Consider the following 21,450-nt stretch of genomic DNA (forward strand, 5'->3'; position numbering starts at 1 on the left):
GTTGTGAAGAGAGACTTTAATCAAGAAAACTTATAAAAGAAAGCATTTAGTTAATTCAGTTTATTACTGACCGACAGTAATAAAGTCCATGCCCGTCCAGGTAGGGAGCATGACAGCAGACAGGTGGGAATAGAGCTAGAGCAGCATAGAAGAGCTTACCTGTTGAGACTAAACCAAGAATGGAGTGGGGCGGGGGTCTTTGAGACTTTATGGGGCTGGCATGGGCTTTTTAAACATAAAAGCTTACCTTCCCTCACCCCATGACAAAATTCTTCCAGCAAGGCCACACTTCTCAACCCTTCTCAAACAGTCCACCACCTGCAGAGTTTGGCTTCAGCTCTGATGGGGCCATGCTCATTCAGACCACCATAGTGCCCTTCTCCCCAGTGAGATCATAAGGAAAAGGAATTCTCTCAGAGCCATCAAGAGTGACCTTCCTCACTTGCGGCTAAATCTGCTAGTACCTTCCTCTTAGACTTTTTAGCATTCCAAACGTTGATAAATTAATGCTCGTTATGTGAGCCACCCAGCTGATGCTGTTTTTGATAAAGCATCTGTTTTAGTTTCTTTCCTTGTTGCTGTGTGACTTCTAAGAGGAAAAATCTATACTGAATTCAAGCTCAGTTAAACAGTCAGTCTATTGTGGTAGAGAAACAGAGATAGCAGGAGCTTCCTAGAAGTAGCTGGTCTCACATCTACAATCAGGAAGCAGAGAGAGATGATTGAACTCTTCCTCCAACCCCGCATACTTTCTCCTTTTTTTTTTAACAATGCAGGAAATAGTCACACCCAGTCATCCCACATTACTTATTTAATTATTGCCATCAAAATAATTCCTCATATACATTCAAATAATGAAATCCCAGTTGCTTCTAGATTACATCCAATTGATAATAAACACTATCACAGCATATCAATGAGCTGTGATACATCACTGACTATAGAACGTATACTTAGGTATCAGATTATCCAACCAATACAACTTCTAAAATAAAGCTCTACATGAAGAAATTAGAAAATCAATAAACATGTATTAATTGATTAAGTTAAGTAATTAGATCGATTATATTTTGTTAGAAATCTTTACTGTATGCTTAGAAACGTTGACAATTTTCATCTTCGCTTTTCTTCTGTTTACTTATATATAAATAGATTTTGATATTTCACGATATAACAATTGAATATATGAACATGATTATCATCAACAGATTTTGAAATGGGCTGTCCTAGATCCTTTGTTTATGTCAGAGACGTAAACCTGTTTACATTTTCCATGCTTATGAATAGACTAAGTGCTTTGTAGCATATATCGTTGTAGCATTGCCTTTAATTTCAAAGCCCTTACAAAGATTTGGTGAAATAACTTTTTATATTTCCCTTTAAGAGTTCTGAGTCCTTTCAAGCATTTGACCCCAGAACCCTAACAGGGCCCTGGGATGCTCAAACAGGCAGATGCCCATGTCCTTCTGTCCCGTCATATAGTGTTTGGACATACCTTTGATGCACTCATTTTCTCTTGCTTCACGCCATCTCTAGGTTATTTGTAATTCCTGATGAAATGGCTGAGGAAGTAGTTCCGTTCATTAGGAAATAAAGGAAACTAAGTAGTGTGTATCTGTTCATTACAGTTTTTATTAAAATGTTTTTGTTTCGAGGTTGATTAAATGTCCTTAAAATGCATAGATAGAGAATTCCAACTAAGACATTTGACATACTGTCTTTTAAGGTGAAGGCACAATTGAATAGAGGGTACACAGACTCAAGGATTTAACCAGTTGTTTGACAAGTATCTAGATCTAGAGGTCTTCTGTGCCATGTTTGTTACTCTCTGCCCGGTGGCATTGACAATGTGATCAGTTTGTTCATCACATGATAAAGGCAGAGGCTCAGGAGTAGGTCACTCCTATTAAATCCCAACACCTCTGCCACTTAGTAATTTAGGGGACCTTGAACTGTCTGTTGTCTGTTACTATCTGTACAGTAGTACTGTTTGTACAGTAGTGTGCTGTATGTTAGTACCTGTACAATAGGATGCTGTCTATTGCCGATTGTATAATACTATGCTGTATATTAGTACCTGTACAATAGTGTGCTGTCTGTTACTAATTGTACAATAGTGTGCTTTGTATTACTGACTGTACAGTAGCATGCTGTCTAATACTACCTCTACAATAGTGTGCTGTCTATTATTAATTATACAATTATGTTGTCTATTACCAAGTGCTTAGCACTGGGAAGATCTCAGCCATTTGTTTTTATTTTTCTCATATTATGATGCTCAACTAAGGTAAACTACATGAAAGAAATCCCATAGATTACAGAAAGAAACAGGCATTTTAACAGTTGGTCTTATGACATGTTAGATGTAGTCTTTAATGCCAGTTTTCTGTAAGACACAAAGGAAGGAAGGGCTACTTGGATTTTGCATATGAGAGTCAACAGCTTAAAATTTCCTCACTGTTGGAAAGACTCACATGTACGAGGTGTGAGCAGAAAATTATAGAATAATCATAGGACTATTAAGAGGATTTGTAATTTGCTGGAAGATTTCACTGAAACTGATAAAAGTTAGGTGAAAGCAATAATAATAATAATAATAATAATAATAATAATAATAATAATAATAATAATAGTTATTGCTCAAGTAGAAAGAAAAGCTAAAGACATACTAAATATTGTGACAAACTAAGTTCTCAGAAAGGAGGAAAATAAGCATGTGTTTTCAATCATTAGTGAGCAATGTTTCCGATTAGTAAACCATGCCTGACCGATGGACACATTGTTGGGATCTGCTGACCCCAGCTGTGCACATACTGCATGTTTGCATCAACACAGCAGATGGTTCAATTAATCCCCCTGGATTGATTAGGTGAGAGGTGTTTCCATAGCAACATAGCAAAACAAAATCCGCCTACTGTCGAAGATCACACTTTTCTTTTTCTCAGGACAGCCTACTCACCAAACTCTCAGCCTCTGTGGGTAAACTAAACTCTTAGGTAAATTATTAAAAGGTAAAGAGAAATTGTTATGACAATGTAGGAATGATACATAGATTGCAATGAGTCAGAGTAGTCTTATATGGTGGACACAAATCACCTTTGATAGAAGTCAAATGCATGAGAAGAAAGGAGTGGTGAAAATCCACATTTAAATGTAAAACCAGGGAGGTGGCTGAAGCCACTGAGAATCATGGGAGCACTTTTGAGGACTTAGGCACACCCTTTTTTGCTGACACCTTCAATCAATTAAATCCCTTTTGTATTTTTTTGACAATTCATAATCCAAAATATCTAATGTGGCCAAGACATTGTTTTAAATCATTTTGTTTAACTCTCATTTAATTCCTGTAAAAACAGAAATGGCTCCTGCTGGGTCCATTGCACAGGAGAAGAGGCTCAGGTTGGTGTCCACCATACTTTGAACTTTAGCTTGTGATTTACTATTTCCCGCATTCTTCTCTGGTCAAACTCTACACAAACCTGCAACTGAAAGTAAAAACCAGTTTGAGAATTGTATCCAATAGCTGAAGGAGTGATTTCTGATATTCATGCCCTTCTGTGTCTTTCTATTGATACATTGTAGCTGATCACCTCAAATATCTATTCAAAAGCACTGGAGATACTGTGCGAGATTGTAACATCATCATGCCCATGCCTTAGGAGGCCAGAGCTAGTCATTCAAGCTGTTTTAAAAGTCTTACTTTGTTATCAGAGCCTCTAATGCAGTGGATAGTAAGGTCTTCAGAGTTATATGAGAAAATACATGGTCCTGTCATCATAGATATAAAAATAGGACAATCATATTGAAGAAGCACCAATGACAATGGTCGTACCAGTTAGTGGACTGGGAGAGTCTGGAAGCAGAAGGCTCTGTGTTTTCTAAGAGCAGGCATGATCAGATACGATGTGTTTGAATCTGTTGAATTCCATTTCTGTTGTAGTGCTCTCACCACGTCCAGCACGAGCGGTTTCTAACCCATTTAGACATTGTCTTCTTTGTGCTTGTGTTTAGAATGTGACACTTGGCACTTCTTCCTTAGCTCACATACTGAACACCCAGCACATTTCACTGCTGGCGATGAGAACAGCTTAATGGTAAATGAACAGACTTATATAAGTAACTTAGCATGGGTTCGCCTACCCCCTACCCCAGGGGAACACCCAATGCAGAAATACACGAGTCCTATTGAATACTGTGTCACACAATCTTTCCCTTATGCCTGCTTGGGAAGGCCCTGTAATCTCCAGGAATCTTGTTGGCCTCCTGGTGATCATTAATCTCCCTGAAATCTGTAAATATGGAATTATTTTGTTTTATAAATCTGGTTTCACTGTTTTATAAATCTCATTTCACCATATTCTTGCACCTCCCCTCATGGACATACCAGCATTGAGTCCTAATCTGAATCCCTGATGTTTCTGGTCAGATCTCTGCTGGAGTAGTAACTTAGGAGTTTAGTCTCTTTATAACAATAACTCTCAGCCTGTGGGTCTCAACCCACTTCAGGTCTGCATATCAGATGTCCCAAATATCAGGTATTTACAGTACGGTTCATAATGGTAGAGAAACATTACAGTTGTGAAGTAGCAAAGAAATAATTTTATGGTTAGGGGGTCACCACTAAATGAGTAACCATATAAATGGGTCTCAGTCTTAGGAAGGTTGAGAACCACTGCTCTGAAGAGAGAAATCAAGGGCTAGATGGGGAGGATTTAAATACAAATAATAAAACTACATGGTAGTAAGTCATAAGATAATATGTTAGATGCAATTGAGTTTAATAGTTCTAGTTAAATGCTATTGGGATGGCCAACCTAGATTCCATAGCTGTGGGAGACTCAGGCTATCACAGTGGGCACCAACCAGTAGGCAGAATAGATTCCACTAATGTACTTACTTGTAAATCCTGACCCACAAGGCCTTCAGGGAGATGGCTGTGCAAACCTGAACTCAGGAAGCATCTGTCTTTTACTCACTACTTGCTGTTTAAAGTCTAATGCAGTTCAGGATTATCTTGACTTTGCTGTATATCGAAGAGTAGGCTTGAAGTGTTTGGACTCCTCTTGCCTCTGCTTTCTGAGTGCAGGGATTATAGTCCTGTGCCACCCTGCTTTGTTTGAGGAAACCCTAGCCTGCAACCATCTATAACTTGCCCTACAGAATTATCTTTATTTCCCTGTAGAGCACACTAGCATATCCTCTACTTTGGAGAAAGTCACTCTTTTTTCCAACAAAGTTTGCTACATAAATACTTTCTAAAATTTAGTCTCTCTGACTCTATTCACATGATAAAATCACATGAGAGTCCTGTATGGAAATGTCTTCCAACATGGGGACAGAATTTGGAAATGATTGAGAAAGTATTAGCCAAAACAGTTCAGAAATGTAAAATCTTAGTAAACATTTTTTCAATAAAAATAATATTATGTGTATTTGAGTGTTTTTGCCTGTGTGTGTGCGTGTGTGTGTGTGTGTGTGTGTGTGTGTGTGTGTGCGCGCCCGTGCGCCCTCGCGCCCGCGCGCGTACCTTCAGAGATGAGGAAAGGGCATTGAGTCCCTTAGGACAGCAGTTAGGCCATCATGTGAATATTTGGCATCGAACCTGGGCTGGTGCTCTTAGTCTCTAAGCCGTCTCTCTGGCCACATGTATGATGTGCTTAATATCTCTATTTTACTAAATATTACAGATGGCTGTTTCCTTTTCATAAAACATTTGAGGACTTCATAAACATCTATTTAACCCTTTCAATACAGATTAGCCACTATTTTAATCCCTTTTTTTATGCTGTAGAAAATGGAGGTAGGGAGTATTAATTTAACTTGACATTATTAATACACCTACAAAGTTATAGAAGTATTTTCACCGTTTTTATAGTTACTGACAGATCAAGTTAGTCCAAAACAGGTAAAGAAGAGTTCACATAGTGATAAAATCGTCAACTTGCAGCCCTGAATTTATTTGTGTTCAATCTGTTGATAAGCAAATGTTGGAACACCATTGGTGTTAGCATCATAGGTTTAGTTCTAGTGCAAAGAATTGCTATTTGCTTTCTCTGGATACTTTGTCTCTTCTAATAGATACTTTAATTGTCTAGCTTAGCTGTACAGCGGCCCAGAGCAGTTTTCAGCAGGACTAAGGACTAGAGTTACTAAGAAACTGACCTTGTATCAACCTGTGCTGTATCTTGGTGAAATACCACACTTTTTAAATGTTAATGCAACATTCAGTTAATTTAGCATTTTAAAAAATTAAATGAGGATGTATTTATTGGGAAATGTGCTTGTCACATAGAAAAGTTTTGAGACCAGAAGGTCATAGCAATGTCTGGCATTTGAAAGTGTCATGGTAATGAATGATGGTGTTTCTCTGAACTTAGTTATCAATCTTGATGAAGCCTTAGAGTCATTATCTCTACATTTCCACACACACAACAGTTAAGATGGGCTCGCTTTCTGCCATACATGAAGAAAGCCATGGAAGGTATACAGACACGGGAGAACTGTTGTTTTTAGATGGGAGGAACTCACTGTCTTTTAGAAGGGAGATTGGGAGCAGACTGATGTGTGTCATAACAATGAGAAGGTGTGGCATCACAGGGGACAGTGACTTTTGTTGGTTTCAGTCAAATTGTTTTCTACTTAGTGTTTTTGAAGGCGTGATGTTTACTAAATGACTTTGATCCTTAAAACACACTGCACAAGAAGGGTCTTATCAAATTTTGATCTGAAGAGGAGGTGTACCACAGTGATCGTGAGTGACAGAATCGGCTCACATATGCATAGGAATCTTTGAACAGCAGTGGGACTGGCATTCCTGGTTGGGGGGCCAGAGGTGGTTAAACAGGCTCATTGGTGATTGTTCACAGGTGGCCAGGCACATAGCTGATGTGAAAATTGCTTTCGGTTTATTAATGTTTGGTTGTTTTTGCTTTGTACCATGGAACAGAAGGAAGGTGAAGCAGTCGTCTGTTGTATGTCATTTGCTTTCTTGCTGCTAAGAGGGGCTTTCCTTTCCTCACCAGATGAAACCTTTACCCTGGCTTCTGTTTTCCAAGTGTCTGCCAAGTTCTCGGAGCTAATTACAACCCTGAGATTAGACGGGAAGCCTTGTGGTTAATTTCAAAAGCACTGACTGAGTATGACAGATCGAGGCTGAAATCTATACAGCAGGATCCAGAAGCTCTGTTCCAAAGTTGTGTTTTTTGCATAGTCACAAATAGAGAAATAGATGATGACTACATGGTTTGAGCAAGTTTCATTCTTGTGGTTTGCATATATTGTGGTTTCTGAAATGGAAACCAGAAAGGAAAAATAGCACAGGTGTGTGGGATCTTTATTTCCCACAATGTGGCATTTTAACAATGGGAAATTATCACTGAGTTGTGCATCCTTACTTTCCGCTCCACCGTTAGGATGCATTTATGGTTTGACTTAAATTAGTCAATAGTAATCACTTATTAGGTGATAATTGTCTTTGAATTCCCTTTAAATGGTTCTAGATGTGCTAAGAGATTAGAGTTGACACATATGACTAAAGGGTACCGTATTTTTTCTTTAGATAGTCAGCCTTTTACACATCCAAATTTAAGGAAAGTCATGCACTGATTTACACAATCTGTTCTTTTTCTGCTGAACACCTGAGTAGAGAGACTGTTATTTACCAGAGTTCAGAAGAGTTTCTTAATATTGGTGGTTACGTTTCTAAATTTACTTTTGATGGTACTACAATGCACTTTAGGTCTTAGAGTTTACCTGGTTTTAACAAAAATCAAAAGAAAATTAATAATATCCCTGTTTTTATGCCATTAAACAAAAGCAGAAACTCTGAAAAAAAATTCTAATCAAGTATAAATGAAACGGAGCTATCCCTTAGGCCTGCCTGTAAAGTTAGTATTGAGAAGGCATACACAGTACGAGAGAGTCAATCAAGGATTATGTCTTTGGTTAAATAACCTTATTTAAATGGCAGATTGAGATCATTCTGTGACTGTGTCTGTGTCTCTCTGTGTCTCTGTCTCTGTCTCTGTCTCTCTCTCTGTGTGTGTGTGTGTGTGTGTGTGTGTGTGTGTGTGTGTGTGTGTGTGTCTGCTTAATATCTGGCAGGCTAGGAAGCTCTCTGGTAATGGCTGAAGTACTGATCTATGAATATAGTAGACTATCATCAAGAGTCATGTTACTATTACTCTTTTTTTTTTAAATAAGTAGTACTTGGTTTTAACAGTTCTCTGTGCTGTCTAGTCTCCGGTTCTTGGTCACCAAGCAGTGTTGAACACAGCTTCCGACTTGTGAGCTGGGCCTTTAGCCACCAGTTGTTAACTCCCAAAAGTTCTGTGCTAGCATTGCCCTGGCATGTTTTACAGTCAGGTTTCGCGGCTGGGTTGGTGCTTACATTTGAGGTACTAACATGGTCTTTAGGTTTAAAGAGTAGCAGAATGAAATAACAGAGTAAGAGGTACCCACAAATAAGGTGTCCTCGCGGAGTGTGGTCTGGTTGTGGCCATCTCAGTTCTGGTTCTGCAAGGTGCTTCTAAGGAGCCCTCACCCCTGTCACCCTCAGCACCAATCTCCCTTCTGAGAGATCATCACTTCTGCTCTTAGAGAACCAGGACCTCCCATGCAACCAGGTGCTAAGTAGGCCCTATGAGCAGCTCACCCTGCTGCCCAAGTTCAGAAGTAGCATACAAGTATTGTTGTTTTGCATGGCTCACAAATTAACCAACCTCACACCCCTACCCTGAGAGAGAGAGAGTGACCCCTCTCACATAGCCTATGCTCTCCTCCCGTACCTAAGTCATGGAACCCAGGTCATATATTGACTAAGCCTCCTTCCTAACAGTGTAAGATTTCCCCTTCCTCATAATTCCTTAAAAATTGCAGCTTGGCACCCTCAACCCAAAAAATACGAGGGACAATTTCAGTCACCCATTGTGCTTCAGTGTTAGTAAAAACCTTTTGTCCTAATGGAATTTGTTCTTGTTACTTCTTCTAAACTACCCCCCCCCAATCTGATAATGCTCCAGGGTAAAGCCTGAGAGCTTTTGTTCTTCCTGGAATCTTATGTCGCTGCAAGGTTAGGACAATGCCATATCTATATACAGGTCAAGATGCCAGGTTTTTATCTGGCTTTAAGTACTCAAATAAGGAATTGGGTTTTTTGTTTGTTTGTTTTTCTTTTTTGCTCAACTAGTTTGTAAAAGCCTGTTTCAATATGTTTCTGTAGATGTGAGCTTTTCTACAGGAAGAAGCAGGAAATGTAGGCACAGATGAGGAATTTTCACTGATTTTATTTATATTTATAACATATTATAACATATAAATATATAAATATAATATATTTATAACATATTAAAGTGGTCTTCAATGATTGTGATTCTAACAGTCTATTCTATGGGATTGTGTTAGTGAGGCTGGAATGGAAATAACACTGTATATATTTCCATATATGTGTGTGTGTGTGTGTGTGTGTGTGTGTCTGTGTGTGTGTGTATAAATAGAAATGCAGTAAAATACACAAATATCTGAGATGCTGAAGACAGTTAAGTTCATCACTTAATTGAACAACCAGAAAGCCTCACCCCACCACCATCCTCCTAGGCAAAGCCCATGTACTTTCTTCAGAATTTGGAAGTGTGCTCTTTCACCTTAATCTGCTGTTTTCAAAAGCTTTTATTAGGTCATTCAAATGTGTGTCCTGATCCTATAAGAACCTTTTAATGAGAATTAGTAAAACCCATTAGAGTGATAATTAGATTGTCAATACAGGTGCAGTACCGCAATTGCCAGCCCTTATTGGGTATTAACTGTTTGAACATTAATCAAAAGCTCATAAAATGCATATTTTCTTGAATTTGTTTGTTCTTCACGACTGTCGCCCTTTATTAAAGAGAAAAATCTTGATCTACACTGTCGAAGACACTGTTTTAGAATTTGTTTGAATGGATTCTATAAGTCAACACTGCCTATTTAAATTTGAATGTCAGTGGCCTTGGAGTCTTAAATGAACAGCCCTGTACTGCCTCATATTTTGCTTTCAAAGCTCTTTAAAGAAATGCTTATGATCGATTGTTCTCAAAAGTTCTTTTTTAAAAAAGCTAGCCTAAAGTTAATTCATAACCCAGGAAGCAGAATACTTAGAAATTTAGAAAATACTATTTTTGTAAGAGGAAATATATTTGAATATTACTGATTGGAATGATAGGACTGTCTCTTTTCAGTATACCTCTACTTCTTTTCTTTGACGTCCATGTCACATATCAGAATTCAAGGCTGGTGGAAAAGATGCAGATATGACTGTGTGAAGCCTGGGGATGAATAGGCCTCCAAGGGAGCTGGCCTTTCTCTCATCTGATAAGCTGCTTCCAGTCCGCTTGCTTGGATTTTGTTCTTGTCCCTGCAGACCACTGCGTATCAAAAGCTTCTTCACTGTTGTGATAATCTGATTGCATTTGAAGGATGACTTTGTAAAGACTGCTCCTAAATTAGCTTATTGTAGCATTTTATGATGCAGGTTTGGTTTTCATTTGACCTGAAATAATAGATGCTGTGTTTGTATAAAGATAAAGAGATGAAGATGTGTTCTATGGAGCTGTGGTGAGGTGTGGGGAAAGGGGTGCCTCTGCAGGGACCAGCCACAGGGTGGTATAGTATAAAAGGGCATGGGGAGGGGACTTAAGGGGATAGTAGAGAGAGAGAGAGAGGAGAGAGAGAGAGAGAGAGAGAGAGAGAGGAGAGGGAGGAGGACAAGGAGGAGGGAGGAGAGGAGTAGAGGACATGGAGAGCAGGGGGGAAGGGTATAGGGAAAGAAGGGACAAAGGGGAAAGAGTGTAAGAAAGCAAGAGAGAACAAGAGCAAGAGATAGGAGGGGGCAAGCAGCCTGCTTTATAGTGTCAGTCATACCTGGCTGTTGCCAGGTAACTGTGGGGTGGAGCTTAGACAGAATGTTAACAATACATTTCTGTCATTGTTTTACTGTTTATCCAATCATGTTTTTATGTATACCATGGGTGTCTTATGATATTATTTTGGATGGAATTATGGGAAACTAAAAACTGACATTGTACAATGATCTTGACCCTCAGGGCCTGAAGCTTAGAGGCCGGTCTGCTTTGTTACAACTGAGTCTCTAAAAATCACCTTTAAGGTGTTTTGTTTGTTTGTTTGTTTATTTTAATGTGGAAATCAATGGAGGTAGGATTATGTAAATTTTAAATACGTCGCGTTATATAGAAATGATTTTCTCATACATTTTGAATGAAGCCATTTCAGTGACCCTCTCTGCTTTGTCATAATGTAAACAGAATGAAGTTTAACATTTCTTTTTAGGCATTGGAGGTGGAATTGTTAGAGCAAAAAATAGACTCAGGGAGTCCAGATAGAGGGGACTCAGCAGCCTACCTGCAGCATAGCAAGGAAAGAGACGATACTGCCTGTGCCTAGTCGGGAGAGGGGATAGAAAAGACTTTCTCAGTGTGGCCTCATTGGGAAGAAAACCAATAAAGGGGTCTGGGGACCCCAAGTTCATCTTCTGGGTACTGAGATGTACGTTTGGAGCAAGGGCCAAAGAAGTAGGTGGAGCTAAGACATACCGGCTGAATCAAGGTCAAGCTGTTCACTGCCTGTCTGGCTTCTGCTACTGCAGGGTCATCCTGAGGAGCTTACAAGTTCCCTTGCTTGAAGAGAGCAAGCTGACCCTTAGGAAGGTGGCACTGCTGCTCTAGCTAGTACCTTGACCTTCCCGTCATGGGTGATTGCCCCCACTTGGATGAGGTGTGTTCTGCATGCTCAGTGTTTGGATGTTGTTTGAACCCATGCCACAAAGATGGTTACCAGTCGCTAGGTTCTACCCTTCCAGGAATAGGACATCAACTCAGAGAGGTTAAGAATGCAAAGGCAAAGCTAAACAGGACAAGGTGTAGTTGATAGTGCTCATGACCAGGGGCAAATATCCTCCTCCAGTCGGTCTTGATGGGCCAGGTCCTCTTTCAGTTAGTGTTCCATATGGGTTTCATGTTTGCTTCCCCTCCGTCCCAGTCCTTTTGATCTCTGTCAAATGAGCCCACAGAAGATACTCAGAGTGTAGTGGGGAAGACAGGCTTATCATATAGTACAGTGGAACACAGTCACAGGGTGAGGAGGCCATTGTCCCAGCCTACATTTTAGGGAGGCTTTACACTGTTTCTTCATTTTCTGTTTTTTAGTTTTCGACCTCTCTCTCTCTCTAGAGTCCATCCTGGTGTCACTCACAGCAGTCCTTCTTCCTCGACCTTTCAGAGTTCTCCTTCAGCAATTTCCTGTCCAAGTGGTTATCAGGCCGAGTGGATGGAATTTTTACAGTGTCCTGGCTTCTTGCTAAAGAGCCTTTGTCTAGACAATGATGATGATGCAACAGCTCTGTCCTTCCTTCTGCAAAATTATAAATTTACTTAAATAATTAGCAGACCTTATCTTGCAATTTCTCCCCTCCCCCCTTTTGTAATTGAAATGTGTGGTTCTTACACATAAACATTGTAGATTACCGAGTGGTAGCACAATGTTGAAGGCTGCACCAGCCTGGTACCCGCCAGCTAGTTAAGAATGCCACATCTCCACGTAAGGCCAAAAGCCAGACTCTGTTCCCTTTCTTCTAGCCAGTTATTGGGGTCTTGAGTTTTAGATCAGCTGCTGATTACGATGGGAGGGTTCATGCTCCGGGACTTTCAAGACTGGTAATACCAATTCCATAATTACGTTTTCCTTCTTTGTAAATAAGCAGTTGTTATAGGACACACTCATATATCCAGCTGGAGAGATGGAGATTGGCTGACAATAAAATATTCATATTTTATTAGATAGGGATTTTATTAGTCTTAGCACAATTTCCCTATGGCATTCAGTGGTAGATTATTGGCTTTTAAAATGTCACTTGACTGGAACAGAAGTTAATTAGAGGCTGCTAGTGTCTAGAAGGCATGTCAAATTCTATAAGTAATGACCTTCTGGTCTTTTGCCACTAGAAAGAGCAGTTAGTGAGTGTGCTAGTTATAACACAGACTGTCTTAAAAGTCAGTATTTGGAACATTTATGAAACTTGATAAAGTTTCATTTATTTCTTTAATAACAGCAGTATATTTTATGAGTTCCTAATTTTATATTTCAAGCAGTGAAATTAAAATTTAGCAGCTTTTGTACCTCAACTTTAAAAATACATGTCTTATTTTTATACATTTAACTTGCTATCTTTAGGTTTCTAAAACTTTCCAGACTCTCACTTTGTGTTATAAAAATCTATGTTTAAAGTGTGTGTGTGTGTGTGTGTGTGTGTGTGTGTGTGTTTTCAGGCACCCACATTCCATGACACACATGAGGAAATCAAATGACCAAGGAGTTGAGTTTCTCCTATGTTTTTTATATTTATATATTATAGAATAGTTCTTGGAAAGACAAATGTAATGGCTTAGAGAAATGGACATATCGTAGTGTTAACCAGAAAGGCTAGAAACCCACATGTCAGTGTAAAGAGTGGTCAAAGGGATACTTGGATGATTTGATGTAGACTTGTCTCATAGGAATTGCAAATACCAGCAAATATTGCTTAGATAGTGTAACATAAATTAAAAAAATTTCATGACTAATATTTTCTCCACATCTAACCTGTTATTTGTCTCTTTATAAGTGAATTTAATACATTTATATTAAAAAATGCACTTGCTGTTAAGTTTGAGCTACGTTTGCCCCTATAATTCAGCTTAAGCATACCTAAAGTCTTCCTGCATACTGCATCATGCTACAAGGAGGTGAGAGGAAGCCATTTTCAAATGCGTGTGTTAGGAGGTGAAGCGAAACCTTTTTCATATGTGTGCATTTTGAGTTTACAGTCTTTCCCATCATCTTTGAAACATCTAGGAATACTTTCAGCAAATAGGAAATCCCAAACTCATTATTATAAATGTGCTTATTTGGTGATCATATATTCGTATTGGCTGGAATATTCGGCAGTGCTCACCAAGAACAGAATTATACTCCAATCAGTATACTGTCTTCACTTCACTAAAACTTTTTTTTAAAAGTTAAAATATACTTCCTTGAATGTCAGCACTCATTCCTGCTAAAAACAAGAGAGGCAGGTCAACAGTTGTATTTAAGAACAGTAGATAATTTATTACTGTAGCATCGACTTAACTAGGTTAGATTGGTAACCGGTTTGTTACCTGTGACTCATAAATAAGTGGTATCTATTGCTTTTCATGGTCCATAATTAATTATAATACTGAGATGACAGGTAGTGTATTATGGTATAATTCCATGTTCTTGTAGTATCTAAGATTTGCCATGTGCATCTAAGATTTGCCGTTTCTTTTGCAGCGCCTGGCTATGGAAGCAGAGAAGGTCCAAGCCGCCCACCAATGGAGGGAAGATTTTGCAGTAAGGACTTTTTTTTATAATCTCTTCATTTATGTTAATCAGTATTTTTGTTTGCATAGCTTTGGTCACATTGCAATATATTTGGTGATGGAATTCTACAGTGTTCTAAGAATTTGACCCCAAACTGCCAAAATTTATTCTATTCTTTTGTGAGTAACCAGAACCAATTAAGTTAGTTGGAATATTCATGCTCATGTTTATGTACAAGAAAAGAAAGAACAAATATGTTCACGTGTTCTTACATTCTTATAGGCATTTGAAAATATATTAAAGCAGCATCGAATCTCGCTCTCTGAATAATCTTCAGAGTTATTTTGAAAACCAGTTGGCACTGGCTTGTGAGGAGAGACATGTCTTTTTTAATTGTGTTGATGTGTGAAGTGACTGAATTAGGTATGCAAGTATTAAGCTCTTACAGTTTATTTCTGTTTTGCTGGAAGCATTCCTCTTTCTCCGGACTACTTCTGGACACGCCAGCTGGCGTCAGAGCTCCCATTTTCTCCTTTCTTTGATGAGCTTGTTTGTGTTCTAAGGGATGCTGGTTAATTATACAACACTGCAGAAACCCTTCCTGTGATGGTGAGCTTTTCATTCGCCATCTAATAGAATAGCCAGTGAAGGAAAGTAGATCTCAGATTGTCACCTAAACGTTTTCTGTAACACACTTCATGCCTACCTTTGTAATGGAGATGCTTTCAGTCTCTAAACTGAACTCCAGACAACTGATTTCTGATGTGTAACCTTCCCCCAGCCAATCGATGCTATTTCAGCAAGGACTAGAATGTAAAGGCCAGTTAATGATGCTTCCTGAGATCTTATTTTAAAAGGTGTCAGGTTTAAAGTTCAGAAACTTGTGCATCTCTAGGGCTCAGAAGGAATGCCACCATTTTGTGTTCATTTCTTCCCTTGTTCATTTTATATGGAAGAAAGCTAATTTAAATAACATGGTGATTTTTTTATGAGCTTCCGTGCTTGACGTTTCTGATCCTTCTTATTTATTTACTAACCTGTATCAAACAATCGATTAAGTAGTGACCCTATTTACCTGCCATCTTGTTTGACTTTTCTCGGTAAATTGATCATATTGACTGGATTGTTGGAACTTATTAGATATTGGATTTGCCCATAGTTGTTTGTCATGGTAAGGTTAATAAAGGTCAGTTTGTCACCTGTAATATATGAAAAAATGTTGAACAAGTAAAAATCACAAGCACCTTGAACACTGACAAACGTGAGCTTTTGGAATGAGGGGTTTAGCATGCAGTTAATTCCTTCCAGAGAAGGGAAATGATCTTAAAATTGTGTTTCTTCAATATAGCCTGAAGCAAGTGACTCACATACCCTGGATGATTTATAAGGATGGAAAGTTTTCTTTCTGCTTCTTTATCATTTAAAGGTGATATGTGGCACATCATGAACATAAAACTAGATTATATCTGTGTGGTATTGTTTTAGTACAATTGCTGGTGATTGTATTGAATCTTGGGTAATCAGCAGAGCTCCTAACACCATCTGCATTTCACAGTCTTCCTATGTAACAGAGACACTAAACATTTTCTCTTTGGGAAAAATTCATTTAATTAAATCATTTAATATTTTAGGTCCTTGTTCAGAAAATAAAGGATTGGCATAAGCTTAACCTAACGCCTTCTTTACCATTGTTGCTGTATTTAGACAGTAACACTGTGACAGAAGATTTCTTTCCCAAGTATGTTATGAACTGTTGGGCACTGGGCTCATTGATGCTAAGTGGTCATTTGTGGCCATTTTAGCAATCCTTCTTATTTCTCTTTAGAGAAGCGGTAGGTGACCACGCATCACCACAGCAATTCAACAGGTTGCCTCATGCATACTTTATGCAGCTACGATATCATCAATTGGAAGGCGCTCTAACAGTTTGCCTATTTTAGTCATTTCCAACATGACAGCAGTTGATTGATGAGGTGCCCTGCTCTTCTTTGTGAGATGTCAATTCTTTTTATAGATCGAATTGTTACTTCTATTACATACCATAGTGACTGTGAGGAAATTTCATTCAGGATAACAAACGTGTTCACAATGATACAAAAGCCACTTCTAAATTTTAAATGGATAGAAAATAAATTGTTTACCCCAGGATTAGATGTTCCTGCCAAATAATACTCACTAGGTGAAGAATTCTTCTTAAGTTCCCGTGGAGCTATTGTGCATTTCGGATATATTTATACCATATTATCATTAAGAGATTCTTAAAGGGAAAACAAGTCAGATCCTGTGGATTCATTTCTCCTGCACATGCTTCATGGAGGACAGTGCCTTCTGTTCTCAGGGCACCCATCTGTCCATGCTTGAGGGTTGGTCTACTTCCTGTCTGTACATTTTAGCTAAGACTCTACACAGCAGCCTCCTCCTTGGGAGGCCTCGATGGGATACAACATTAAAATTGTGAGGATTTCTATGCTTGGAAAATACAACGTGAACTAAACTCGCTAAGGTTTTAGATTCCAATGATTAAAAAGCAGTAAAGTAGAACACTCTCTTCCCATCTTTTTTTTTCTTTCCGGAAGGTAGATAGTTCTATCATTTATAGATGTATCACACTAAATCAGTTCTTTAAGTCAAGAATAACATTCCAATTGGCTAGTGGTTAAATGTAATCAGCAGCAGATCTCTGCTTCAATAAAGCACCCAAAACAGTTTCAAGTCTTGTCACTGTTTTAAGCAAACACTTGAAAATGTTTAATGTGGGTTTAACTAGAGCATTCCAAAATGTCCTCCTTTTACACGTTAGAATTCTTCTGTCACTTAAGGCATTTGACCATTTTTACCAGTGAAGTAGATATCTAGCAATTTAACACTAAGGCGATTTAGAAGACAGGGTCTCCTAAAAGCTGCATTAACATTTCAAAAGGAAATATAATATTCTGCCTCTTCCCTCAAGTATAAGTTGGCAAGTTTCATTAATATTACTTAGGCAAAACTTGATTAACATCCCCCTGCTGCATAAAATGGAGAAAATCACATCAACAGCAAGAACAAAAGGCAGAGCAGTAAATGCTGGCAACAAGAAGGGGCTCCTGTAATTCACGCTCTCCCTCTGCTCCATTTCATCCCCACATGAATACGCAATCAAGGGACCCACTGGCCAGACGGCTCTGTTGTTTGGCTTGTGCTGCTAATAACTAGGGAGGGAACAGAGGGCACACACTCTAACTAGATTAAAATTTATGTGTTCGTGCATTTACAAGTTCAAACCAATATTTGTAAATAAGCCACGTCTTCCAGCTGTGTCTGACAGGTCTCCATGCAACTTATGGGTGGTAAAGGAGGCATATCGTGTCACTTAAGATGGACAAATCATTTGATTAAGGGCAGGTGGGTGGAGGTGGGGGGGAGGTGGGGCACAAGCTCGGTAAACTAATTGTTCCACATGAAATAGTTTCTATTATTTCCACCAAACAGATCTTTTCCAATTGCTTCTGAGATCTCATTTGATTGCATTGCAACGGCTGGTTAACTAAAGCAATTTTGTTTCCAACTAAGCCTGCAATATTAATTGTACTTACACATGTATAAACATAAGGGGTGCCTAATTTGTATTTTAATAACTAGGATCTTTATGTATGGCTTATTAGTGCCAGCTTGTTACTGTGTAGGCTGAGCGGAGATTTCTACAAATTGGCCAGTAAATAAAACATTTCGCCGAACCATTTTAGATTCTGCTGCATGGGGAAAATAAATTAGAAGAGGAAAAATTTTCTGGTGGAGTTGAATGTTATCGAGTCAATCAGGCTAATTTAGTACTCCAATATAACTTTAATTCTGTAATTGTCAGAAGCATTTTACTAAGCCATATATCAAGTTGTTCCTTTAACATTATAACATTCAAAAATTTGTGTTTGTGTGAGTAAATGGGCACTGTATATTATTTAATCTGTCCCTATTCATTTCATGGAATTACGTCATCCTTTCAATCATAGCATGGATGTTTAGTGCAATGAGAAAACATACTATGCTTATTTTGATTTTAATGCTAAAAGACAAACAGTATTCTCTGTGATAACTTGCTCTCCATGCTGGATATGAAAAGACAAATTTTTGTGCTTCAAAATTGGAGGATGACTTGCTGTCTTCATGACTGAATAAATGAATTTGATGGATCATCAAAATAATTTCAGTCTGTGATTCAATTTTGCCTTTCTTAATTTCTCCCTCTGGTTGTTTAGCTTGCAGATGTAATTTTTGGTCGCATTATTGCTATGTACAAACCCTTATGTAATTACTGTTTATTTGATGCTTCTTAAGAATCTGCCCCATCGTAGAGATAGATTGAAAAGAGGCAGAGTGCAAAATTAATGTTCCCTAGCATCAAGAAAGGAAACTATGTAATGAAAAGAGGTAGACTGACTTTTGGAGCTTTTATCTAAGCATATGTGCTTGTGATGAAAGAATAAGACAACAGAGAAATTTGTGAAAACTCTGGGTATTAAATTACCGCTTAGCCTGGGTCATAGCTCATATCTTGATTCTTACACTGAAAAGGACAGGGAGTTCCTTTAAATACTTATTATCTGGCCCCAAATATTGCCGTTACTCTTTATAACATTTCTGGATGACCACTCTGACCGCACATTTTGTTACTTCCATTAAAGTCCAATTTAGAAGATAGTGAATGGTCCTCATTAAGACACTACTGCTGCATGGCCCAGGACAATAAACATTTAGATATTACAGGGGGGTTGTGTCCAAAGATTCTTTCCTTCCCTTTCCATCCACCCAACAAGATGGAAAGAAGTTAGAAAGCTGTACCTCACTGTGGATTGGTACAGGACGACTAGGCTCTGTGGTACTCATAATCATGTTGCTCTCTCCGTGTTCTGATATTGAGATTGTAGAAATAAGTCAGTTACTGTATTTTCTTACACTGCTGCCAGAGTTTAAAAGTTCCAGCAACAGCAAGTACCCAGAATCATCCTCGTTGATTTTTTATTAATAATTGTATTCATTTACATTTCAAATGATATCCTCCTTCCCAGCTACCCCTCCACGAACCCCCATCCCATCTTCCTCCCACCTTCCCCCTTGCCTCTATGAGAGTGCTCCCCTGCCCACTCCTGCTTCACTGCTCTAGCATCCCCCTACACTGGGACCTCAAGCCTCCACAGAACCAAGGGCCTCCCCTCTTTTTGATGCTAGATAAGGCAAATCTCTGTTACATAAGTATCTGAAGCCATGACTCCCTCCATGTGTACTCTTTGGTTGGTGGTGTAGTCCCTGGGAGCTCTGGGTGTCCAGTTGGTTGATATTGTTCTTCCTATGGGGTTGCAATCCCCTTTGGCTTCTTCAGTCCTTCCCCTAACTCTTCCATTGGGGTTCCTGGGCTCATTCTGATGATTGGCTGTGAGTATCTGCATCTGTATTGGTCAAGTGCTGTTAGGACCTCTCGGGGAACAGCCATACCAGGTTCCTGTCAGCAAGTGCTTCTTGACATCATCAATAATGTGTAGATTTGGTGTCTACAAATGGGATTGATCCCTAGGTGGGGCAGTCTCTAGGTGGCCTTTCTCTGTTCCAATTTTTGTCCCTGTCTTTCCTTTGGACTGGAACATTTCTGGGTTAAAATTTTTGACATGGGCGAGTGGCTCCATACCTCAACTTGGGGCCTTGCCTAGTTACTGGAAGTGATCTCTACAGGTTCCCTCCCCTTTATTACCTGTTCTGGCTGAAGTCATTTCTGTTGGGTCCTGGGGAGGGCCTCTTGCTTCCCTGACCTCTGGGACTTTCTAATGGCTACCCCCAGTTCCCCATCCCCCATTGCTATCTATATCTCTTTGATTTTCTGACCCTCTGTACTTCTCTCCTGTCCCTTCTAATGCCTGATCCTGCCCTCCCATCTCCCTCCCCTTCTTTAATATTTAAGGAGTCAATTACTTCATCCTGATAGTGCCAAAATTACAGCTGTCAAATGGGAATCTTTAAGTCAAATATTTTATTACATAAACTATATTTTCTTAATTTTTTGTGGACTAGTTATTTGTGTGGAATTGAAGATTTACTATATTAAAATTTGGACCAAAGAGAAAAAGACAAGGCACCTGTATGCACATTATAAATGGCTACAAATTACATATAATTCATAGTCTGAAGAATTACCTCCAAAACCTTTATTTTTTCACTTCATTGATTAAAAGCCTTCAGCTAGGGATTGGAGAGATGCCTCACAGCATAAACTATTTGCCAATGCAAACTCGAAGACCTAGATATAGATTCTACACACTCAGGACATGTTAGGCTGGTGTGGTGGCTGCTTATCATTCCTGCACTCAGAAGGCTGAATCAAAGGCTTGCCAGATCAAGAGGTAAGCTAGACGAGCCTTACAAGCAAGCTCTGAGTTAAGCTGAGACCTGTCACCTCAGTGAATAAGGAGAGAATGTAATCAAGTAAGATGATTGATGGTAACTTTGGTTGGCCATAGGTTTGCCCACATGAGTACCAGCACACACACACCTGTACCTGCACAGTTGCAAACACACATGCACACATACACAAACTCATGAACAAAAAGTCATCAGTGGTTGTATTCAAGGTATACTTGGTGCTTTGTAGTCTGGCCCAAATAATACTTTCTAAGTTTGCTATCGTCTAATGGTTGGTTCATGCGGAATAAACATCCCAGAGTAAAGAAATCACTGATATTCTCTCAAAAGGATATTGTTTCATTCCTCTCATTCCTTTGCTCATCCCTGAGATTCCTGTATGGTTTTGATTGACCAATATTAGATTTGCTATACTCTATGACTTCCTAATGCCTGTATGCTTTTCAATGCATATTTTTTACTACTAAAATGTAAACTTTCAGAGCCAAGAAAGTTGGCTAACACAACACAGAGGTAGTTTAGTGCAATGCATGACAGATGATATCCTGCATATATTTTTATTAAAAAAATAATAACTTGCACTATTGGGATATCTGTTTTTACTTGTAAAGTTTACTGTCAATTTTACTGAAGAGATTATGAAAAATTTTGTTAAACTGCACTTTTATATGCTGGAATGTATTTATTTACCTG

General features: G+C 38.8%; 1 protein-coding gene across 1 annotated transcript in view; it reads left to right on the forward strand.

Moving 5' to 3' along the window:
• The window catches only part of Cacna2d1 (calcium voltage-gated channel auxiliary subunit alpha2delta 1), a 530,523-nt gene that overhangs the window by 195,799 nt on the left and 313,274 nt on the right, over positions 1 to 21,450 (forward strand). Inside the window, exon 4 of the mRNA XM_032907054.1 lies at positions 14,341 to 14,400. Within this exon, the coding sequence (XP_032762945.1) occupies positions 14,341 to 14,400 (60 nt within the window). The remainder of the gene's footprint in view (positions 1 to 14,340; positions 14,401 to 21,450) is intronic.

This window comes from Rattus rattus, chromosome 6, assembly GCF_011064425.1.
Source record: "Rattus rattus isolate New Zealand chromosome 6, Rrattus_CSIRO_v1, whole genome shotgun sequence".
In the NCBI taxonomy this organism is placed as follows: Eukaryota; Metazoa; Chordata; class Mammalia; order Rodentia; family Muridae; genus Rattus; species Rattus rattus.